A 25,003-nucleotide genomic window follows, 5' to 3' on the forward strand; every position below is an offset into this window, starting at 1 on the left:
GCATGTGGAGAGGACAGTGAAACTCTGGAGCACTTTCTTTGCCATTGTCAGGCATTCGTCGAAGTTAGATCCAAGTATCTTGGAAGTGATGTTATTCCAGAAATAACATTCTTAACCAACACCGATTGGAAGATTCTTAGGAATTACGTCCAGGAAACTGAGTTTCTGAACATGGAAAAATAATACATTCAGTGAACAATTTTTTTTTTTTTTTTTTTTTTTTTTTTTTTCTTGAATTGGAGCGCACAACAGGCCCGATAGTGGCCTAGGTGTATTTCTTCGGATTTGATGTAGTATACATCCTCCTATCAACCTACCTACCTACCTACCTATAAAATTTTACAATGATATTAAGGTTCCTATAAAATATGTTTATGCCGAATTTCATCGCTATAGATGCTTATTTTAAACAGTTATGAGCGTTAATGTCATTTTCTGAAGGGGACCTTATATGGGGGGTGGGTCAATTATGGACCGTTCCTTATAAAATTTTACAATGATATTAAGGTTCCTATAAAATATGTTTAAAATAAGCTATAGATGCTCATTTTAAACAGTTATGAGCGTTAATGTCATTTTCTGAAGGGGACCTTATATGGGGGGTAGGGTCAATCATGGACCGATCCTTATAAAATTTTACAAAGATATTGAGGTTCCTAAAAAATATGTCTGTGTCGAATTTCATCGCTATAGCTGCTTCTTTTAGTCAGTTATGAGCGTTAATGTCATTTTCTGAGGGGAACCTTATATGGGGAATAGGGTCATTTATGGACCGATCCTTATAAAATTTTACAATGATTTTAAGATTCCTATAAAAATTGTTTATGTCGAATTTCTTCGCTATTGCTGCTTCTTTTAGATAGTTATGAGCGTTAATGTCATTTTCTGAGGGGGACCTTATATGGGGGATAGGGTCAATTATGGACCGATCCTTATAAAATGTTACAGTGATATTAAGATTCCTATAAGATATGTTCTTGTGTCGAATTTCATTGCTATAGCTGCTTCGTTTAGTCAGTTATGAGCGTTAATATCATTTTCTGAGGGGGACCTTATATGGGGGATAGGGTCTATTATGGACCGATCCTTAAAAAATTTTACAATGATATTAAGGTTCCTGTAAAATATGTTCATGTCGAATTTCATCGCTATAGATGTTTCTTTTAGTCAGTTATGAGCGTTAAAGTCGTTTTCTGAAGGGGACCTTATATGGGGGCTAGGCGAAATCGTGGACCGATATTGCTCATTTTCAATACCAAACAAACTGCATCAATATAAAATATTTGTGCAAAATTTCAGCTCGCTAGCTGCTTCCGTTTGGACTCTATCGTGTTTTCAACAGACGGACAGACGGACCGACGGACAGACGGACGGACATGGCTAGATCGTCTTAGAATTTAATAAGGATCCAGAATATATATACTTTTATGGGTCTTAGATGAATATTTCGATGTGTTACAAACGGAATGACAAAAACAATATACCCCCCATGTTTGTGGATTGGAATTTATTTTTTGTACTTAACGGATAACCTTTTTGAATTACTACTGAATATTTTTCTTATATAGTTATAATAAATACAACACTGTATTACTTGTGGATGCAACTCTTATAACTACAATACAAATACTACTCTGTTTTTTTGAATATAAGTTGACACACACACATATCTAATTTTTACAGTCCATTTTTTTGTTTTGTTCTTGTACTCATGAAAATTAAAATAAAGAAATATAATTTAAGATAAATGGCTTTGGTGTTGTGTATTGTTTTTTTGTGAACCTAAAGTAAACCAATTTACGCACATAATTTTGGTCCTATCGAGACGGATATCGATATCATACACGGAAAGCACCTAATTGCACAATTTTCCAGTAGACTTGAGAACATACATACATATGTATTGAGTTTGCAGATTACTACATGAATTATTCCGAACATCATAATTTAATTGGAAAACGTTCATCAAAGGCAGTTTGATAAGTGTTGGAAGACTATGGTTTTGTTGCATTGGACAACAGATTAATACGACAACAACAACAAGATTCAACAACGGGACAATCAGTTTAAATTCAACATTATCATATTAAGCTTTATGCTTATTAACAGTCATCGTTTAACAGACATCAGTGTTTTGCATGGCATTTAACATAATCATATAGTGGGACTCATGAACATTCCCAGTCATTCATACAACAACAAGTTATATTCTACGTTATCATATAAAGCTTCAGTCACCGTTTAACGGACAACAGTTTTGGTGTGACAACAACAACAGTGTTTTGCATTCCCAGTCATTCATACGACAACAACAACAGCAAGTTAATTAAACAACAGGAAAATCAGTTTTAAATTGAACGTTATCATATTAAGCTTTATGCTTATTAACAGCCATCGTTTTACAGACAACAGTGTTTTGCATGGCATTTAACATGATCATATAGTGGGACTCATGAACATTCCCAGTCATTCATACGACAACAAGTTATATTCTACGTTATCATATAAAGCTTCAGTCATCGTTTAACGGACAACAGTCTTGGCGTGACATTTAACATAATCATATTAAAGTACGTAAAAGCATCTTTATGTTTCAACAATAACATCACTATTCTGGATATTATTTGAACGGGAGCTTTGACCAGTTTAACATCTGTGAATATTTATACGGTTACGAGTTACTGCATTGAGAACAGGTATATGTCTTGGATAAAATGTTATATAATACACAAACCCTAGTGGAATTTGGGAACGGTGATATTGATATTGTATACTAGTAGTTGCATAACATTAGGCAGTATATTATTATATGTTATACTTAAGTATTTTGATAATTAATTTTGGTAACATTATTTGTACACATATAAGTAGGTACATGGAATTGTAATATTTACACATCTTTGAATATTCTTTATTGTATTATTTTACACTATTATATTTTGCATAATATCTATTGTTCGAATTGTGAAACGAATATTCCGTCAATATGGATGTACTTAAGAGCAAACGACAGGCTTTGAAGGGTTCGATCACACGTATATATAACACATGTTCTAATCAGGACATTTCTATTGATGCTATTAGAGTTAGAGTTGCAAAATTGGATGAGATTTATATCCAATATGAGTCTGTTCAGGATAAGATTGACGCATTGACCATTGATGAGGATGAACTTAGGGTAGAGGATATTTATCGTGGTGATATTGAGGAGAAATATTTTGCTATAAAGGAGTTATTCACGTCTCGCTCACGGGATGAGGATAATAATAGGACTGTGGTTGATAATAATTCTGAGGGTAACATGGGTCAGGTGTTGGAGGCAATTTCTCAGACACAGAATAGTTTCACTTCATTGATTGATCGACTAGCGAACGACCGTAATCTGCATTCATCTCCCATCTTACAACAGAGTGGTCATGCACAGGAACCAAGACTACCTACTATAAACATACCGGATTTTGATGGGTCATATTCTGAATGGATACGATTTAGGGATTTATTTGAGGCATTGATTCACAATCGGACTTCATTATCGAATGTCGAGAAGCTGGAATATTTGCAGACAAAATTAAGTGGCGAGGCACTTATTCTGATAAAACATCTTAGGCCGACTAACGATAATTATCCAATTGCTTGGGATTTACTAAAGCGCAAATTCGACGAATCGGATCAAGTGAGATTATCGTATTTTAGATTATTATTTGACCAACCTTCTGTTAAATCGGTTAATCTTGGGGAAGTCAAGCGATTCTATAATAACGTGAATGAGAGTATAAACGCGCTTAGAGTATTGGAGGAGCCTGTATCTCATTGGGACTCAATTCTACTATTTCATTTGGAGCGAAAATTGGATTCCGAAACAAATCAACTTTGGTGTCGCCAAAAGTCCGGAGAACGCAGAATTTCTTTCAGTAAATTTTTGAAGTTTTTGGAGGATAGAATATTTGAATTGGAATGTATTGACGCACAAGCGGTTAGGACGACAAATCGGAATCGTGGTCAGTCTGGTGCTTATGTAGCATCTGTTCAGGATTGTTTTTGTTGTGGTCGGCAACACCCTATATATCAGTGTGAAAAGTTTAAGGAATTTGAAGTTCCTCAGCGTATACAACTCGTTTATGATAATAAACTATGCCTGAATTGCCTTCAACCATCACATTTTGTGAATGATTGTAAAGGATCCTCATGCAAGATTTGTAAATTGCGTCATAACACGCTTCTGCACCGCGTGAAGAATGTTGAAACTGAACGACCACAGGACAACGACGGGATTCGGCAACAAATATTGACAAGTCAATATTCCTCCTCATCGGGGCATTACCCTAATCGGAAGGCAAATTTTGTGACATTATTGCCAACGGCGATTGTCATGATTCGTGATGGATATGGTGAATTGAGGCCATGTCGCGCTTTACTGGATTCTGGGGCACAGGCAACATTAATATCAGAAGCATGCGTTCAAGGTTTAAGACTACGAAGAACTTATGACAGGACAATGTTATTTGGTGTTGGTCCCGATAATCGAAACTATACAAAGGGCAAGGTGGAAATAGAGATAATTTCTGCAAATCACTCGGTCAAGTTGGGAACTCAGGCATATATATTATCGAGGTTAACCCAGGATATTCCAAGTTATGATGTGGACAGGGAAATGGTGGAATATTTTCAAAATTTGGAACTGGCAGATAAGACGTTTTATAAATCATCAAAGATCGACATAATTATGGGCGCTGATATTTTTAGTCAATGCATCCTGACAGGAAGGATCACACACCCCACTGGTTCACCTATTGCAATGAACACGATATTTGGTTGGGTAATGATGGGAAGTCTGGAGCATAAACCATCGCATGATCTTTTTGCAGGGCATGTTTCACTAAACATGGATGAACTATTACGAAAATTTTGGGAAGTTGAGGAGGTACCGAAGTCAGTGAAGATTTTTTCTGATGAGGAAGCAGAAGCAGAATTGCATTATCAGCAAAATGTTTCTAGATTGGAAAATGGCCGATACATGGTACGACTACCATTAAAGGAGAACATCAAGATAGGAGAATCAAAATCTTCTGCTACTAAGAGGTTGGTGTCCATGGAGAGGAGATTTATGCAACGTCCGGAACTGGGAAATGAATACAAGAGATTTATGGATGAGTTTATTGGATTAGGACATATGGAGGAACACATTACTGAGGCCTGTGAATATTTCTTACCTCACCACGCTGTTTTGAAACCGGAAAGTTCAACAACTAAATTACGTGTCGTGTTTGATGGTTCTTGCAAAACAAATACGGGTTACTCCCTCAATGATAAGCTACTAACCGGACCTACCATACAGAATGATATTTTCACGATTATTTTGAATTTTCGCAAGTACAGAATTGGAATCTGTTCGGATATAGAGAAGATGTATCGGCAGGTGTTAATACATCCGGACGATAGGAAATATCAATGCGTATTATGGAGGGACTGTTCCGAAAGGACAATTAACGAATATCATTTGAACACCGTCACATATGGCACATCAGCAGCTCCATTTCTCGCCATTCGGACCCTCCATCAGATTGCAATTGACAATGCACATTTACCGGAAATTGCGGATGCTATAGATGAGAATTTTTATGTGGATGATTTTATGACAAGTTCCGATAATTTGTCTTCAGCTATAACATTGAAGGAAAACTTGACAACAGTTTTATCTCAAGCTGGTTTTAAATTGAGAAAGTGGTCGTCTAATTCTAGAGAGTTCGTTGAGACAATTGATCCGGACGATAGGGAATTCGTAAAGGAGGCTACGATAAATATATCTGATACAGTTAAGACACTTGGTCTTTCTTGGAATACTTCTACCGATTGTTTTATATTCTCCGTCAACTTGGAACCGCAAAAGGGAAAGATTACCAAACGAGTTGCTCTATCTATAATGGCTAGTATTTTCGATCCTATTGGGTGGATTGCACCGGTGATAATATCGATGAAGATTTTTATGCAAAGCCTTTGGTTACATGGGGCTGATTGGGATCAGGAATTATCTGAAAACTTGCAAAGGAAATGGAAGGAACTTTATGAGGACTTAGGAAATATTTGTAACCTTCGAATACCGCGCTGGATGGGACTTGATGTGAACATGCATGCTGAACTGCATGGATTTGCTGACTCATCCGAATCAGCTTATGCTGCAGCGATATATTTGCGAATTGTTCGGCCTGATGGAAGGGTAATAACTAATTTAGTTGCTTCGAAAACACGTGTCGCCCCAATAAAACAGATTTCAATTCCGCGCCTGGAATTATGTGCAGCCCACTTATTAGTGAAACTAATGAATAAGATTCGGGATTTCCTGAAAATTGATACAGAGGATGTATATGGATGGTCGGATTCAATGATCGTTTTGACATGGTTATCGGATCATCCGAGACGATGGAAAAACTATATAGCCAACAGGACATCGTTCATTATTGAACATATGCCTTCCCGTAAATGGCGTCATATTTCAGGTAAAAGCAATCCTGCTGATTTGGCTTCTAGAGGTGTTTCAACGGCAGAATTAAAGGACAACGATCTGTGGTGGTATGGACCTGAGGAAATTAGGAGAGTGGAAATTCCGCAATTTTATTTATCCCCTCTGACAAAGGATAAGAACATGGAGGAAAGACGGCAATTTAATATAAGTGTGGCTATTGAAAAGGATGTGGATATTTTGGGAAAATTTTCAGACTATAACAAACTGGTACGTATTACAGCTTTGATAATGCGATTCATTGATAATTGCAAACCTGATGGCCAAGATAGAGTAATTGGTCATATCACATCAGCAGAGTTGCGAAGGGCAGAATTGATATTAATAAGACGAGCACAGCAGGACTCATATCGGGACGATATACATACATTGTCTTCAGGTGGACAGCTTCAAAATGGGAAAGGACTTGGAGATCTCGTTCCATTTTTGGACAAGGAAGGCATAATGAGGGTTGGTGGTCGATTGGAGAATGCTCGGATAAGCTATGATCAGAAACACCCGATGATTTTGGACAAGAACCACATACTCACAGATCTAATTGTTCGATATTATCATCAGAAACATTTACATGCTGGTCACAGACAAACTTTATATTTGATTGGATTGAGATTTTGGATTCCAAATGCAGTTCATGTTGTAAAGCGGACAATATATAAATGTATTAGGTGTATGAAATTTCGGGGAATAACTTACCAACAACAAATGGCAACTCTTCCACACTATCGTTTACAACAATGTGCACCGTTCATGAATACCGGGGTCGATTACGCTGGTCCATTTTACGTTCGGTCATGGAAAGGGAGGGGTTCCAAATTGTATAAGACGTGGTTGGCAGTATTTGTTTGCCTTGGAACAAAGGCAATACATTTGGAACTTGTAACGGAATTATCAACAGCAGGATTCATAGCAGCTTTTCGGCGATTTATAGCACGTCGCGGGAAACCAATGCACATGTATTCGGACAACGGCACTAATTTTGTTGGCTGCGACAGGGAATTGCGAGATTTGTACCAACATTTGAACCAGGTCAATACTCAATTTGGATTGAATAAGGAACTGAGCGATAACCAGATCAAATGGCATTTTACGCCACCATCTGCTCCTCACTTCGGTGGTATTTGGGAGGCTGGTGTAAAGTCTGTGAAGGGTCATTTGAAGCGTGTATTGGCAAATGCTTCTGTTACATACGAGGAGATGGTTACTATTCTTTGTCAAGTGGAAAGTTGTCTTAATTCACGCCCAATGTGTCTGAGATTTGTGGGTGACATGGATCCTCTAACTCCATCACATTTTTTGATATTGCGATCGATGTCGGCAATCCCGGATGGGAAGGTAGATTCGGCAAAGATTAACTACAATGACAGGTGGCGCTACGTTCAGAGACTGGTACATGAGTTCTGGGGTAAATGGGCATTGGAATATTTGGGCCAATTGCAACGTCGGCCGAAATGGTCACATAAATTGGCTAATTTGAATGTGGGGGATATTGTTATAGTTAAGGACGATAATTTACCTCCTACTCAATGGTCAATAGCTAAAGTTATTCAGACTCATTCTGGATCAGATTCATTGGTGAGGGTTGTTACGGTGAAAACATCTAAAGGCGTATATAAACGACCTGTCTCTAAGTTATGTCCTTTGTTCTTGGAAATTTGAAAGCTGGAAGCTTTCAAAGGGTGGCGGAATGTTTGTGGATTGGAATTTATTTTTTGTACTTATATAGTTATAATAAATACAACACTGTATTACTTGTGGATGCAACTCTTATAACTACAATACAAATACTACTCTGTTTTTTTGAATATAAGTTGACACACACACATATCTAATTTTTACAGTCCATTTTTTTGTTTTGTTCTTGTACTCATGAAAATTAAAATAAAGAAATATAATTTAAGATAAATGGCTTTGGTGTTGTGTATTGTTTTTTTGTGAACCTAAAGTGAACCAATTTACGCACACCCCATCTTTTTTGATGGTGGGTATAATAAAGATTTCGCAAAATAATCTGTCATTTTTGACTTATCTACAGTGAAATCGTTAAGAAAATTGAAAAAATAAATAAACAACAATCACTAAAACTTGCATATATTTTTAATTTTTTCAACGAATTAAAAGTTATTTCTAGAGTTTGTATGAATCCTTTGAATTTTAAAAATTGTATAATTTCTAGAAATTCAACTGTTTAGTATAGTAAATTGAAAGATATTGCAAATTTCACTTTTTAGTTGATAAAGTTCTCAACGTATTGCAAAAAGTTCTCAACGAATTGCAAAAGATTTAGCAAAAATGAAACTGGCATTTATGACTTATCTACAGATTTTGAGAAATCTAGATTTTTTATGAAGCCTTTGAATTTTAAACATTTTTTAATTTCTAGAAATTCAACTGTTTAGCATATTGAAAGATTTTGTAAAATTCAACTGTTTCATCTTCATCTTATGCTATAGTTTTTGTGAAACTTGTACATTTTTCTAATTTTCCCAACGAAGTGTAAATTATGTCAACTTTTTGAGAGTTTTTATGAAACCTTTGAATTTTAAAAGTTGTATAATTTCTAGAAATTCAACTGTTTAGCATAGTAAATTGAAATATTTTGCAAATTTCACTATTTAGTTGACTTTCTTGATATATTCTTTGAGAAAGTAGGAAAAATGTCAAAAAATAAAGATTTCGCAAAAATGAAACTGGCATTTTTGACTTATCTACAGTTTTTGTGAAATCTAGATTTTTTATGAATCCTTTGAATTTTAAACATTTTTTAATTTCTAGAAATTCAACTGTTTTGCATATTGAAAGATTTTGTAAAATTCAACTGTTTATTAAATTGAAAGAATTTGAGAAATCCCTCAAATATATGTTTAGTTTTCATCTTATGCTATAGTTTTTGTGAAACTTGAACATTCTTCTAATTTTCTCAACGAAGTGTAAAGTCAACTTTTTTAGAGTTTTTATGAAACCTTTGATTTTTAAAAGTTGTATAATTTCTAGAAATTCAACTGTTTAGCATAGTAAATTGAAATATTTTGCAAATTTCACTATTTAGTTGACTTTCTTGATAAATTCTTTGAGAAAGTAGGAAAAATGTAAAAAAATAAAGATTTCGCAAAAATGAAACTGGCATTTTTGACTTATCTATAGATTTTGTGAAATCTAGATTTTTTATGAATCCTTTGAATTTTAAACATTTCTTAATTTCTAGAAATTCAACTGTTTAGCATATTGAAAGATTTTGTAAAATTCAACTGTTTATTAAATTGAAAGAATTTGAGAAATCCCTCAAATATATGTTTAATTTTCATCTTATGCTATAGTTTATGTGAAACTTGTACATTTTTCTAATTTTCTCAACGAAGTGTAAATTACGTCAACTTTTTTAGAGTTTTTATGAAACCTTTGAATTTTAAAAGTTGTAAAATCTCTAGAAATTCATAGTAAATTGAAATATTTTGCAAATTTCACTATTTAGTTGACTTTCTTGATAAATTCTTTGAGAAAGTAGGAAAAATGTCAAAAAATAAAGATTTCGCAAAAATGAAACTTATCTACAGATTTTGTGAAATCTAGATTTTTTATGAATCCTTTGAATTTAAAACATTTTTTAATTTCTAGAAATTCAACTGTTTAGCATATTGAAAGATTTTGTAAAATTCACTGACCATCACTATTTAGTTGACTTCCTTGATAAATTCTTTGAAATTTCTAGAAATTCAACTGTTTAGTATAGTAAATTGAAATATTTTGCAAATTTCACTATTTAGTTAACTTTCTGGACAAAAATTGTATAATTTCTAGAGTTTGTATGAATCCTTTGAATTTTAAAAATTGTATAATTTCTAGAAATTCAACTGTTTAGTATAGTAAATTGAAAGATATTGTAAATTTCACTTTTTAGTTGATAAAGTTCGCAACGTATTGCAAAAAGTTCTCAACGAATTGCAAAAGATTTCGCAAAAATGAAACTGGCATTTATGACTTATCTACAGATTTTGTGAAATCTAGATTTTTTATGAATCCTTTGAATTTAAAACATTTTTTAATTTCTAGAAATTCAACTGTTTAGCATATTGAAAGATTTTGTAAAATTCAACTGTTTATTAAATTGAAAGAATTTGAGAAATCCCTCAAATATATGTTTAATTTTCATCTTATGCTATAGTTTATGTGAAACTTGTACATTTTTCTAATTTTCTCAACGAAGTGTAAATTATGTCAACTTTTTTAGAGTTTTTATGAAACCTTTGAATTTTAAAAGTTGTATAATTTCTAGAAATTCAACTGTTTAGCATAGTAAATTGAAATATTTTGCAAATTTCACTATTTAGTTGACTTTCTTGATAAATTCTGTAAGAAAGTAGGAAAAATGTCAAAAAATAAAGATTTCGCAAAAATGAAACTGGCATTTTTGACTTATCTACAGATTTTGTGAAATCTAGATTTTTTATGAATCCTTTGAATTTAAAACATTTTTTAAGTTCTAGAAATTCAACTGTTTAGCATATTGAAAGATTTTGTAAAATTCAACTGTTTATTAAATTGAAATAATTTGAGAAATCCATCAAATATATGTTTAATTTTCATCTTATGCTATAGTTTTTGTTAAACTTATACATTTTTCTAATTTTCTCAACGAAGTGTAAATTATGTCAACTTTTTTAGAGTTTTTATGAAACCTTTGAAATTAAAAAGTTGTATAATTTCTAGAAATTCAACTGTTTAGCATAGTAAATTGAAATATTTTGCAAATTTCACTATTTAGTTGACTTTCTTTGAGAAAGTAGGAAAAATGTCAAAAAATAAAGATTTCGCAAAAATGAAACTGGCATTTTTGACTTATCTACAGATTTTGTGAGATCTAGATTTTTTATGAATCCTTTGAATTTAAAACATTTTTTAATTTCTAGAAATCAACTGTTTAGCATATTGAAAGATTTTGTAAAATTCACTGACCATCACTATTTAGTTGACTTTCTTGATAAATTCTTTGAAATTTCTAGAAATTCAACTGTTTAGTAGTAAATTGAAATATTTTGCAAATTTCACTATTGAGTTGACTTTCTGGATAAAAATTGTATAATTTCTAGAAATTCAACTGTTTAGTATAGTAAATTGAAAGATTTTGTAAATTTCACTATTTAGTTGACTTTCTTGATAAATTCTTTGAGAAAGTAGGAAAAATGTCAAAAAATAAAGATTTCGCAAAAATGAAACTGGCATTTTTGACTTATCTACAGATTTAGTGAAATCTAATAAAGTCGTTAAGATAATTGTAAAAAGATACCAAAAAGTAGTAAAACTTGGACACTTTTCTAATTTTCTCAACGAATTGCAAAAAGTATGTCTACTTTTTCTAGAGTTTTTATGAAAACTTTGAATTTTAAACATTTTGTAATTTCTAAAAATTCAACTGTTTAGTAAATCTAAATATCACTATTTAGTTGACTTTCGTGATAAAGTCTTTGATAAAATTGGAAAAATGTAAAAAAAAATAAAGATTCCACAAAAATAGAGCTGGCATTTTTGACAATTTCATCAACGATTTGCTTAATTTTTCGACTTATACTAGAGTTTTTGTGAAATCTGATAAAGTTGTTTAAAAAAACATATACATTTTTTATAATTTTCTCAACGAAATGCTAATTATGTCTTTTTATGAAACCTTTGAATTTCAACAACTTTCTAATATAAAGAAATTCAACTGTTTATTAAATTGAAAGAATTTGAGAATTCCATCAAATATCTGTTTAATTTTCATTTTATACTAGAGTTTTTGTGAAACTTGTACCTTTTTCTAATTTTCTCAACGAAGTGTAAATTATGTCAACTTTTTCAGAGTTTTTATAAAACCTTTGAATTTTAAACATTTTTTAATTTCTAGAAATTCAACTGTTTAGCGAATTGAAAGATTTTGTAAAATTCACTGACCATCATTATTTAGTTGACTTTCTTGATAAATTCTTTGAAAAAATTGGGAAAACGTAAAAAAATATAGTATAGTAAATTTAAATATTTTGTAAATTTCACTATTTAGTTGACTTTCTTGATAAATTCTTTCAGAAAGTAGGAAAAATGTCAAAAAATAAAGATTTCGCAAAAATGAAACTGGCATTTTTGACTTATCTACAGGTTTTGTGAAATCTAATAAAATCGATAAGAAAATTTAAAAAAATACCAAAAAGCAGTAAAACTTGCACATTTTTCTAATTTTCTCAAGTTTTTATGAAACCTTGAATTTTAACAATTTTCTAATATAAAGAACTGTTCAACTGTTTATTAAATTGAAAGAATTTGAGAAATCCCTCAAATATATGTTTAAACTTGTACATTATTCTAATTTTCTCAACGAAGTGTAAATATGTCTGTTAGAGTTTTTATGAAACCTTTGAATTTTAAAAGTTGTCTAATTTCTAGAAATTCAACTGTTTATTGTAGTAAATTGAAAGATTTTGCAAATTTCACTATTTAGTTGACTTTCTTGATAAATTCTTTGAGAAAGTATGAAAAATGTCAAAAAAATGAAACTGGCATTCTTGACTTATCTACAGTTTTTGTGAAATCTAGATTTTTTATGAATCCTTTGAATTTTAAACATTTTCTAATTTCTAGAAATTCAACTGTTTAGCAAATACAAAGATTTTGTAAAATTCACTGACCATCATTATTTAGTTGACTTTCTTGATAAATTCTTTGAAAAAATTGGGAAAATGTAAAAAAATAAAGATTTCGCAAAATAATCTGTCATTTTTGACTTATCTACAGTGAAATCGTTAAGAAAATTGAAAAAATAAATAAACAACAATCACTAAAACTTGCATATATTTCTAATTTTCTCAACGAATTAAAAGTTATTTCTAGAGTTTGTATGAATCCTTTGAATTTTAAAAATTGTATAATTTCTAGAAATTCAACTGTTTAGTATAGTAAATTGAAAGATATTGTTAATTTCACTTTTTAGTTGATAAAGTTCTCAACGTATTGCAAAAAGTTCTCAACGAATTGCAAAAGATTTAGCAAAAATGAAACTGGCATTTATGACTTATCTACAGATTTTGAGAAATCTAGATTTTTTATGAAGCCTTTGAATTTTAAACATTTTTTAATTTCTAGAAATTCAACTGTTTAGCATATTGAAAGGTTTTGTAAAATTCAACTGTTTCATCTTCATCTTATGCTATAGTTTTTGTGAAACTTGTACATTTTTCTAATTTTCTCAACGAAGTGTAAATTATGTCAACTTTTTGATAGTTTTCATGAAACCTTTGAATTTTAAAAGTTGTATAATTTCTAGAAATTCAACTGTTTAGCATAGTAAATTGAAATATTTTGCAAATTTCACTATTTAGTTGACTTTCTTGATACATTCTTTGAGAAAGTAGGAAAAATGTCAAAAAATAAAGATTTCGCAAAAATGAAACTGGCGTTTTTGACTTATCTACAGATTTTGTGAAATCTAGATTTTTTATGAATCCTTTGAATTTTAAACATTTTTTAATTTCTAGAAATTCAACTGTTTTGCATATTGAAAGATTTTGTAAAATTCAACTGTTTATTAAATTGAAAGAATTTGAGAAATCCCTCAAATATATGTTTAGTTTTCATCTTATGCTATAGTTTTTGTGAAACTTGAACATTCTTCTAATTTTCTCAACGAAGTGTAAACTATGTTAACTTTTTTAGAGTTTTTATGAAACCTTTGATTTTTAAAAGTTGTATAATTTCTAGAAATTCAACTGTTTAGCATAGTAAATTGAAATATTTTGCAAATTTCACTATTTAGTTGACTTTCTTGATAAATTCTTTGAGAAAGGAGGAAAAATGTCAAAAAATAAAGATTTCGCAAAAATGAAACTGGCATTTTTGACTTATCTATAGATTTTGTGAAATCTAGATTTTTATGAATCCTTTGAATTTTAAACATTTCTTAATTTCTAGAAATTCAACTGTTTATCATATTGAAAGATTTTGTAAAATTCAACTGTTTATTAAATTGAAAGAATTTGAGAAATCCCTCAAATATATGTTTAATTTTCATCTTATGCTATAGTTTATGTGAAACTTGTACATTTTTCTAATTTTCTCAACGAAGTGTAAATTATGTCAACTTTTTTAGAGTTTTTATGAAACCTTTGAATTTTAAAAGTTGTATAATTTCTAGAAATTCAACTGTTTAGCATAGTAAATTGAAATATTTTGCAAATTTCACTATTTAGTTAACTTTCTTGATAAATTCTTTGAGAAAGTAGGAAAAATGTCAAAAAATAAAGATTTCGCAAAAATGAAACTGGCATTTTTGACTTATCTACAGATTTTGTGAAATCTAGATTTTTTATGAATCCTTTGAATTTAAAACATTTTTTAATTTCTAGAAATTCAACTGTTTAGCATATTGAAAGATTTTGTAAAAGTCACTGACCATCACTATTTAGTTGACTTTCTTGATAAATTCTTTGAAATTTCTAGAAATTCAACTGTTTAGTATAGTAAATTGAAATATTTTGCAAATTTCACTATTTAGTTGACTTTCTGGACAAAAATTGTATAATTTCTAGAATTTGAATTTTAAAAATTGTATAATTTCTAGAAATTCAACTGTTTAGTATAGTAAATTGAAAGATATTGTAAATTTCACTTTTTATACCCTCCACCACCACCAGTGGTGATAGAGGGTATATATAAGTTTGTCATTCCGTTTGTAACACAAAGAAATATTCATCTGAGACCCAACAAAGTATATATATTCTTGGTCCTTATGAAATTCTGAGTCGATTTAGATATGTCCGTCTGTCCGTCTGTCTGTCTGTCTGTCTGTATAAAACACGCTCACGGTAAAACTAAGCAATGGAACTTAATGAAATTCACCCAAAATATTTATTGTTATCCTAAGCAGTTTGGTATTGAAAATCAGCGAGATCGGTAGAATAGGTTCTGAGATATGAGTAAAAATTTGGGACAACCTCGAAAAAAATTGTGTTTTTTCACATATTTAATTGTACTTTTTACAAAAACTATTGCAGATAAATTGATGAATTTTGTCAGAAATACAACACTTGGTGCCAGGATCAACTATGTTAAAAATCGGTAAAATCGGTTCACAATTTCATATACCTCCCATACAAATGTACATATTCCAGGAAATTAATTTATTGTTAATAACTTCCGTTATAATGCCGATATCTTTACAAAATTTCACGAGTGAAAGTTTTATGCCAATAGAATTCATATAAAGAATTAATTTTCTGAATAGGTCCATAATTGGTCATAGCTCCCATATAAGGTCCCCCTCCGAAAATCACTTAAACGCACATAACTCATTACCAAATAACGATACACATGTCTAATTTGGCAGAAATATTGCTTTTGTATACAGAAATATTAATGTAAAATTTGTATACGATCGGTCCGTAATTGGCCATAGCTCCCATACAAGGTCCCCTTCCGAAAATCACTTAAACGCATATTTCTCATTACCAAATAAAGATATTCATACAAAATTTGGCACAAATATTGCTTTTGTATACATAAATGATACTGTAAAATTTGTTTACGATCGGTCCATAATTGGTCGTAGTTCCCATACAATGTCCCCTTTCGAGAATCACTTAAACGCATTTTACTAATTACTAAATAATGATATTCATAAAATATTTGGCACAAATATTGTTGAATTTTGTCAGACATATAGTTTTTGGTACGGTGATCCACTGTGTTAAAAATCGAAATCGGTCCACAATTTCTTGTACCACCCATAGGGACTCAAAAATGTATTATTTTTCGCAAAAAATTAAATAAAAAGTGTCCATGGCGAACAGGGTTTGAACTTAAGATTTCTCAGTTGCCAGTTCTACGTCATACCCACTACACTATTATCTAGCTTCGTAATTGTTTGCAATTAATGATGTTCACATAGAAATTGCCTTTCCTGTTTGTGTAAAAAATTGTTGCTAAACCACGATCAAATAAAATGTACACATTGAGAAAGTGTAATTATTTAATTTTATACCCTCCACCACCATCAGTGGTGATAGAGGGTATATATAAGTTTGTCGTTCCGTGTGTAACACCAAGAAATATACATCTAAGACCCAACAAAGTATATATATTCTGGGTCCTTATGAAATTCTGAGTCGATTTAGCTATGTCCGTCTGTCCGTCTGTCTGTCTGTCTGTCTGTGTAAAACACGCTCACGTTAAAACTAAGTAAAGGAAATCAACCAAATTCACCCAAAATATTTATTATTATCCTAAGCAGTTTGGTATTGAAATTCAGCAAAATCGGTTCACAACGTAAGAAGTTATGAGTAAAAATTTCAGACTACCTCGAAAAAAATTACGTTTTTTTCCTAATTCTTTTGAAGTTTCCTCAGAAACTACCAAAGTTATTGCGATGAATTTTGTCACACTTTATTTTTTTAGAGCAGTGATCAATTATGTTCAAAATCTTTACAATTGATCCAATATTTCCCATATCCCCATACAAAAGTACATATTCCCGGAAATTAGTTTATCGTTAATAACTCAATCAAATATATCGGTATCAACACCAAATTTTGTACATACAAATATAATATGAAAAGAAATCATACTACCAACGTAGATCTCAGTCGGTCCACAATTGGTCATAGCTCCCATATAAGGTCCACTTCCAAAAATCACTTAAACGCACATATTTCATTGATGAATAAAGCTATTATGATAAAATTCGGGCTGGATATGTTTTGTGTACATACAAATCATTCTACCAAATTTTTTGGGGATCGGTCCATTATTGGTCATAGCTCCCATATAAGGCCCACTTCCGAAAATCAAAGCTCATATTTCATTGTCAAATAAAGCTATTTTGATAAAATTCGACAGAAATATGTTTAGAAATTTTTTCCGGATAGGCCCATATAAGGTCGACTTCCGAAAATCACTTAAACGCATATATTTCATTGAATTATAAAGCTATCGGGATAAAATTCGACACAAATCTGTTTTTTATACATACAAATCTTTCTACAAAATTTTTTACGGGTCGGTCCATTATTGGTCATAGATCCCATATAAGGCCCACTTCCAAAAATCACTTAAAAGCACATATTTCAATGTCAAGCTATCTTCATAAAATTCGACACAAATATGTTTTGCCTAAACATGAATCACTCTACGAAATTTTTTCTGTATAGGCCCATAATTGGTCATAGCTCCCATATAAGGTCGACTTCCGAAAATCACTTAAACGCATATATTTCATTGAATTCTAAAGCTATCGGGATAAAATTCGACTTGAATATATTTTGTGTACGTACAAATCATTTTACAAAATAATTTTTTACGGATCGGTCCATTATTGGTCATAACTCAAATATGAGGCTCACTTACAAAAATCACTTAAAAGCACATATTTCATTATCAAATAAAGCCATCTTGATAAAATTCGACACAAACATGTTTTGCCCAAATATAAATCACTCTGCAATATTTTTCCCGAATAGGCCCATAATTGGTCATTGTTCCCATATAAGGTCCATCGGTCCATTATTAATCATAGCTCCCATATAAGGTCCACTTCTGAGAATAACTTAAACGCACATATTTCATTGTCAAATAAAGTTATCTTGAGAAAATTCGACACTTATATGTTTTGTCTTTACATAAATCACTCTACGAAATTTTTTCGGGATAGGCCCTTAATTGCTCATAGCTCCTATATAAAGTCCACTTCCTAAAATCACCTAAACGCACCTATTGGAGTAAAATTATACTTGATCTTTTTCTGCATTATACGAAATTGTTTCCTGATCGGTGCATAATTGGTCACAACTCCCTTATAAGGACCATTTCTGAAAATTACTTGAACGCACATTTTATACATAGGTATACAATTTTTTCTGAATCGGTCCGTATTTGGTCACAACTCCCATATAAGGGCCATTTCTGAAAATTACTTAAACGCACATTTTATACACATTTAGGTATAAAATTTGACGTAAATGTGTATTTTGTATATATGTATATAAATCATTATACGGAATTTTTTCCGAACCGGTCCATATAAGGTTAATTGTTAAAAATCACTTAATACCACTTAATTCGTTATTAAATTATTATATCCGGATAAAATTCGACATAAGTATGTTCTGCGTATAGATAAATAATTCTAAATTTTTCTGGACCTAATCAAAATTAGTTCGACAAAAATTTTGGCGAGTTATCTAAAAAATAGATAGTTAGATGGGTTTCAATAAAAAGTAGCTTGCTGGTGGAGGGTATTTAAGATTCGGCATAGCCAAATATAGCACTCTAACTTGTTAGTTGATAAAGTTCTCAACGTATTGCAAAAAGTTCTCAACGAATTGCAAAAGATTTCGCAAAAATGAAACTGGCATTTATGACTTATCTACAGATTTTGTGAAATCTAGATTTTTTATGAATCCTTTGAATTTAAAACATTTTTTAATTTCTAGAAATTCAACTGTTTAGCATATTGAAAGATTTTGTAAAATTCAACTGTTTATTAAATTGAAAGAATTTGAGAAATCCCTCAAATATATGTTTAAACTTGTACATTATTCTAATTTTCTCAACGAAGTGTAAATATGTCTGTTAGAGTTTTTATGAAACCTTTGAATTTTTAAAGATGTCTAATTTCTAGAAATTCAACTGTTTATTGTAGTAAATTGAAAGATTTTGCAAATTTCACTATTTAGTTGACTTTCTTGATAAATTCTTTGAGAAAGTATGAAAAATGTCAAAAAAATGAAACTGGCATTCTTGACTTATCTACAGTTTTTGTGAAATCTAGATTTTTTATGAATCCTTTGAATTTTAAACATTTTCTAATTTCTAGAAATTCAACTGTTTAGCAAATACAAAGATTTGTAAAATTCACTGACCATCATTATTTAGTTGACTTTCTTGATAAATTCTTTGAAAAAATTGGGAAAATGTAAAAAAATAAAGATTTCGCAAAATAATCTGTCATTTTTGACTTATCTACAGTGAAATCGTTAAGAAAATTGAAAAAATAAATAAACAACAATCACTAAAACTTGCATGTATTTCTAATTTTCTCAACGAATTAAAAGTTATTTCTAGAGTTTGTATGAATCCTTTGAATTTTAAAAATTGTATAATTTCTAGAAATTCAACTGTTTAGTATAGTAAATTGAAAGATATTGTAAATTTCACTTTTTAGTTGATAAAGTTCTCAACGTATTGCAAAAAGTTCTCAACGAATTGCAAAAGATTTAGCAAAAATGAAACTGGCATTTATGACTTATCTACAGATTTTGAGAAATCTAGATTTTTTATGAAGCCTTTGAATTTTAAACATTTTTTAATTTCTAGAAATTCAACTGTTTAGCATATTGAAAGGTTTTGTAAAATTCAACTGTTTCATCTTCATCTTATGCTATAGTTTTTGTGAAACTTGTACATTTTTCTAATTTTCTCAACGAAGTGTAAGTTATGTCAACTTTTTGAGAGTTTTCATGAAACCTTTGAATTTTAAAAGTTGTATAATTTCTAGAAATTCAACTGTTTAGCATAGTAAATTGAAATATTTTGCAAATTTCACTATTTAGTTGACTTTCTTGATACATTCTTTGAGAAAGTAGGAAAAATGTCAAAAAATAAAGATTTCGCAAAAATGAAACTGGCATTTTTGACTTATCTACAGATTTTGTGAAATCTAGATTTTTTATGAATCCTTTGAATTTTAAACATTTTTTAATTTCTAGAAATTCAACTGTTTGCATATTGAAAGATTTTGTAAAATTCAACTGTTTATTAAATTGAAAGAATTTGAGAAATCCCTCAAATATATGTTTAGTTTTCATCTTATGCTATAGTTTTTGTGAAACTTGAACATTCTTCTAATTTTCTCAACGAAGTGTAAACTATGTTAACTTTTTTAGAGTTTTATGAAACCTTTGATTTTTAAAAGTTGTATAATTTCTAGAAATTCAACTGTTTACCATAGTAAATTGAAATATTTTGCAAATTTCACTATTTAGTTGACTTTCTTGATAAATTCTTTGAGAAAGTAGGAAAAATGTCAAAAAATAAAGATTTCGCAAAAATGAAACTGGCATTTTTGACTTATCTATAGATTTTGTGAAATCTAGATTTTTATGAATCCTTTGAATTTTAAACATTTCTTAATTTCTAGAAATTCAACTGTTTAGCATATTGAAAGATTTTGTAAAATTCAACTGTTTATTAAATTGAAAGAATTTGAGAAATCCCTCAAATATATGTTTAATTTTCATCTTATGCTATAGTTTATGTGAAACTTGTACATTTTTCTAATTTTCTCAACGAAGTGTAAATTATGTCAACTTTTTTAGAGTTTTTATGAAACCTTTGAATTTTAAAAGTTGTATAATTTCTAGAAATTCAACTGTTTAGCATAGTAAATTGAAATATTTTGCAAATTTCACTATTTAGTTGACTTTCTTGATAAATTCTTTGAGAAAGTAGGAAAAATGTCAAAAATAAAGATTTCGCAAAAATGAAACTGGCATTTTTGACTTATCTACAGATTTTGTGAAATCTAGATTTTTTATGAATCCTTTGAATTTAAAACATTTTTTAATTTCTAGAAATTCAACTGTTTAGCATATTGAAAGATTTTGTAAAATTCACTGACCATCACTATTTAGTTGACTTTCTTGATAAATTCTTTGAAATTTCTAGAAATTCAACTGTTTAGTATAGTAAATTGAAATATTTTGCAAATTTCACTATTTAGTTGACTTTCTGGACAAAAATTGTATAATTTCTAGAGTTTGTATGAATCCTTTGAATTTTAAAAATTGTATAATTTCTAGAAATTCAACTGTTTAGTATAGTAAATTGAAAGATATTGTAAATTTCATTTTTTAGTTGATAAAGTTCTCAACGTATTGCAAAAAGTTCTCAACGAATTGCAAAAGATTTCGCAAAAATGAAACTGGCATTTATGACTTATCTACAGATTTTGTGAAATCTAGATTTTTTATGAATCCTTTGAATTTAAAACATTTTTAATTTCTAGAAATTCAACTGTTTAGCATATTGAAAGATTTTGTAAAATTCAACTGTTTATTAAATTGAAAGAATTTGAGAAATCCCTCAAATATATGTTTAATTTTCATCTTATGCTATAGTTTATGTGAAACTTGTACATTTTTCTAATTTTCTCAACGAAGTGTAAATTATGTCAACTTTTTAGAGTTTTTATGAAACCTTTGAATTTTAAAAGTTGTATAATTTCTAGAAATTCACTGTTTAGCATAGTAAATTGAAATATTTTGCAAATTTCACTATTTAGTTGACTTTCTTGATAAATTCTTTGAGAAAGTAAGAAAAATGTCAAAAAATAAAGATTTCGCAAAAATGAAACTGGCATTTTTGACTTATCTACAGATTTTGTGAAATCTAGATTTTTTATGAATCCTTTGAATTTAAAACATTTTTTAATTTCTAGAAATTCAACTGTTTAGCATATTGAAAGATTTTGTAAAATTCAACTGTTTATTAAATTGAAAGAATTTGAGAAATCCATCAAATATATATTTAATTTTCATCTTATGCTATAGTTTTTGTTAAACTTGTACATTTTTCTAATTTTCTCAACGAAGTGTAAATTATGTCAACTTTTTTAGAGTTTTTATGAAACCTTTGAATTTTAAAAGTTGTATAATTTCTAAAAATTCAACTGTTTAGCATAGTAAATTGAAATATTTTGCAAATTTCACTATTTAGTTGACTTTCTTGATAAATTCTTTGAGAAAGTAGGAAAAATGTCAAAAAATAAAGATTTCGCAAAAATGAAACTGGCATTTTTGACTTATCTACAGATTTTGTGAAATCTAGATTTTTTATGAATCCTTTGAATTTAAAACATTTTTTAATTTCTAGAAATTCAACTGTTTAGCATATTGAAAGATTTTGTAAAATTCACTGACCATCACTATTTAGTTGACTTTCTTGATAAATTCTTTGAAATTTCTAGAAATTCAACTGTTTAGTATAGTAAATTTAAATATTTTGCAAATTTCACTATTTAGTTGACTTTCTGGATAAAAATTGTATAATTTCAAGAAATTCAACTGTTTAGTATAGTAAATTGAAAGATTTTGTAAATTTCACTATTTAGTTGACTTTCTTGATAAATTCTTTGAGAAATAGGAAAAATCTAAATATCACTATTTAGTTGACTTTCGTGATAAAGTCTTTGATAAAATTGGAAAAATGTCAAAAAAATTAAAGATTCCACAAAAATAGAGCTGACATTTTTGACAATTTCATCAACGATTTGCTTAATTTTTCGACTTATACTAGAGTTTTTGTGAAATCTGATAAAGTTGTTTAAAAAACATATACATTTTTCTAATTTTCTCAACGAATTGCTAATTATGTCTTTTTATGAAACCTTTGAATTTCAACAACTTTCTAATATAAAGAAATTCAACTGTTTATTAAATTGAAAGAATTTGAGAATTCCATCAAATATCTGTTTAATTTTCATTTTATACTAGAGTTTTTGTGAAACTTGTACATTTTTCTAATTTTCTCAACGAAGTGTAAATTATGTCAACTTTTTTAGAGTTTTTATAAAACCTTTGAAATTTAAACATTTTTTAATTTCTAGAAATTCAACTGTTTAGCGAATTGAAAGATTTTGTAAAATTCACTGACCATCATTATTTAGTTGACTTTCTTGATAAATTCTTTGAAAAAATTGGGAAAACGTAAAAAAATATAGTATAGTAAATTTAAATATTTTGTAAATTTCACTATTTAGTTGACTTTCTTGATAAATTCTTTCAGAAAGTAGGAAAAATGTCAAAAGATTTCGCAAAAATGAAACTGGCATTTTTGACTTATCTACAGGTTTTGTGAAATCTAATAAAATCGATAAGAAAATTTAAAAAAAAAATACCAAAATGCAGTAAAACTTGCACATTTTTCTAATTTTCTCAAGTTTTTATGAAACCTAGAATTTCAACAATTTTCTAATATAAAGAAATTCAACTGTTTATTAAATTGAAAGAATTTGAGAAATCCCTCAAATATATGTTTAATTTTCGTCTTATACTAGAGTTTTTGTGAAACTTGTACATTATTCTAATTTTCTCAACGAAGTGTAAATATGTCTGTTAGAGTTTTTATGAAACCTTTGAATTTTAAAAGTTGTCTAATTTCTAGAAATTCAACTGTTTATTGTAGTAAATTGAAAGATTTTGCAAATTTCACTATTTAGTTGACTTTCTTGATAAATTCTTTGAGAAAGTAGGAAAAATGTCAAAAAAATGAAACTGGCATTCTTGACTTATCTACAGTTTTTGTGAAATCTAGATTTTTTATGAATCCTTTGAATTTTAAACATTTTCTAATTTCTAGAAATTCAACTGTTTAGCAAATTCAAAGATTTTGTAAAATTCACTGACCATCATTATTTAGTTGACTTTCTTGATAAATTCTTTGAAAAAATTTGGAAAATGTAAAAAAATAAAGATTTCGCAAAATAATCTGTCATTTTTGACTTATCTACAGTGAAATCGTTAAGAAAATTGAAAAAATAAATAAACAACAATCACTAAAACTTGCATATATTTCTAATTTTCTCAACGAATTAAAAGTTATTTCTAGAGTTTGTATGAATCCTTTGAATTTTAAAAATTGTATAATTTCTAGAAATTCAACTGTTTAGTATAGTAAATTGAAAGATATTGTAAATTCCACTTTTTAGTTGATAAAGTTCTCAACGTATTGCAAAAAGTTCTCAACGAATTGCAAAAGATTTAGCAAAAATGAAACTGGCATTTATGACTTATCTACAGATTTTGAGAAATCTAGATTTTTTATGAAGCCTTTGAATTTTAAACATTTTTAATTTCTAGAAATTCAACTGTTTAGCATATTGAAAGATTTTGTAAAATTCAACTGTTTATTAAATTGAAAGAATTTGAGAAATCCCTCAAATATATGTTTAGTTTTCATCTTATGCTATAGTTTTTGTGAAACTTGAACATTCTTCTAATTTTCTCAACGAAGTGTAAACGATGTCAACTTTTTTTAGAGTTTTTATGAAACCTTTGAATTTTAAAAGTTGTATAATTTCTAGAAATTCAACTGTTTAGCATAGTAAATTGAAATATTTTGCAAATTTCACTATTTAGTTGACTTTCTTGATATATTCTTTGAGAAAGTAGGAAAAATGTCAAAAATAAAGATTTCGCAAAAATGAAACTGGCATTTTTGACTTATCTACAGATTTTGTGAAATCTAGATTTTTTATGAATCCTTTGAATTTTAAACATTTTTTAATTTCTAGAAATTCAACTGTTTTGCATATTGAAAGATTTTGTAAAATTCAACTGTTTATTAAATTGAAAGAATTTGAGAAATCCCTCAAATATATGTTTAATTTTCATCTTATGCTATAGTTTATGTGAAACTTGTACATTTTGCTAATTTTCTCAACGAAGTGTAAATTATGTCAACATTTTTAGAGTT

At 29.3% G+C, this 25,003-nt stretch overlaps 1 protein-coding gene across 1 annotated transcript; it reads left to right on the forward strand.

Annotated features, from left to right (window-relative positions):
* Positions 1 to 2,986: 2,986 nt before the first annotated feature.
* On the forward strand, positions 2,987 to 8,173 carry LOC119607547. The gene has a single exon (XM_037961504.1). The coding sequence runs from the start codon at positions 2,987 to 2,989 to the stop codon at positions 8,171 to 8,173; it is 5,187 nt and encodes a 1,728-aa protein (XP_037817432.1).
* The last annotated feature ends 16,830 nt before the right edge of the window (positions 8,174 to 25,003 follow it).

Source organism: Lucilia sericata, unplaced genomic scaffold, assembly GCF_015586225.1.
Source record: "Lucilia sericata isolate MDLA Ls3-8-SP2 unplaced genomic scaffold, ASM1558622v1 Contig000706F_arrow, whole genome shotgun sequence".
Taxonomy (NCBI): Eukaryota; Metazoa; Arthropoda; class Insecta; order Diptera; family Calliphoridae; genus Lucilia; species Lucilia sericata.

Bases quoted from the DNA above. Each gene is read 5' to 3' on its own strand.
- LOC119607547 (XM_037961504.1), top strand. From the start codon at position 2,987: ATGGATGTACTTAAGAGCAAACGACAGGCTTTGAAGGGTTCGATCACA.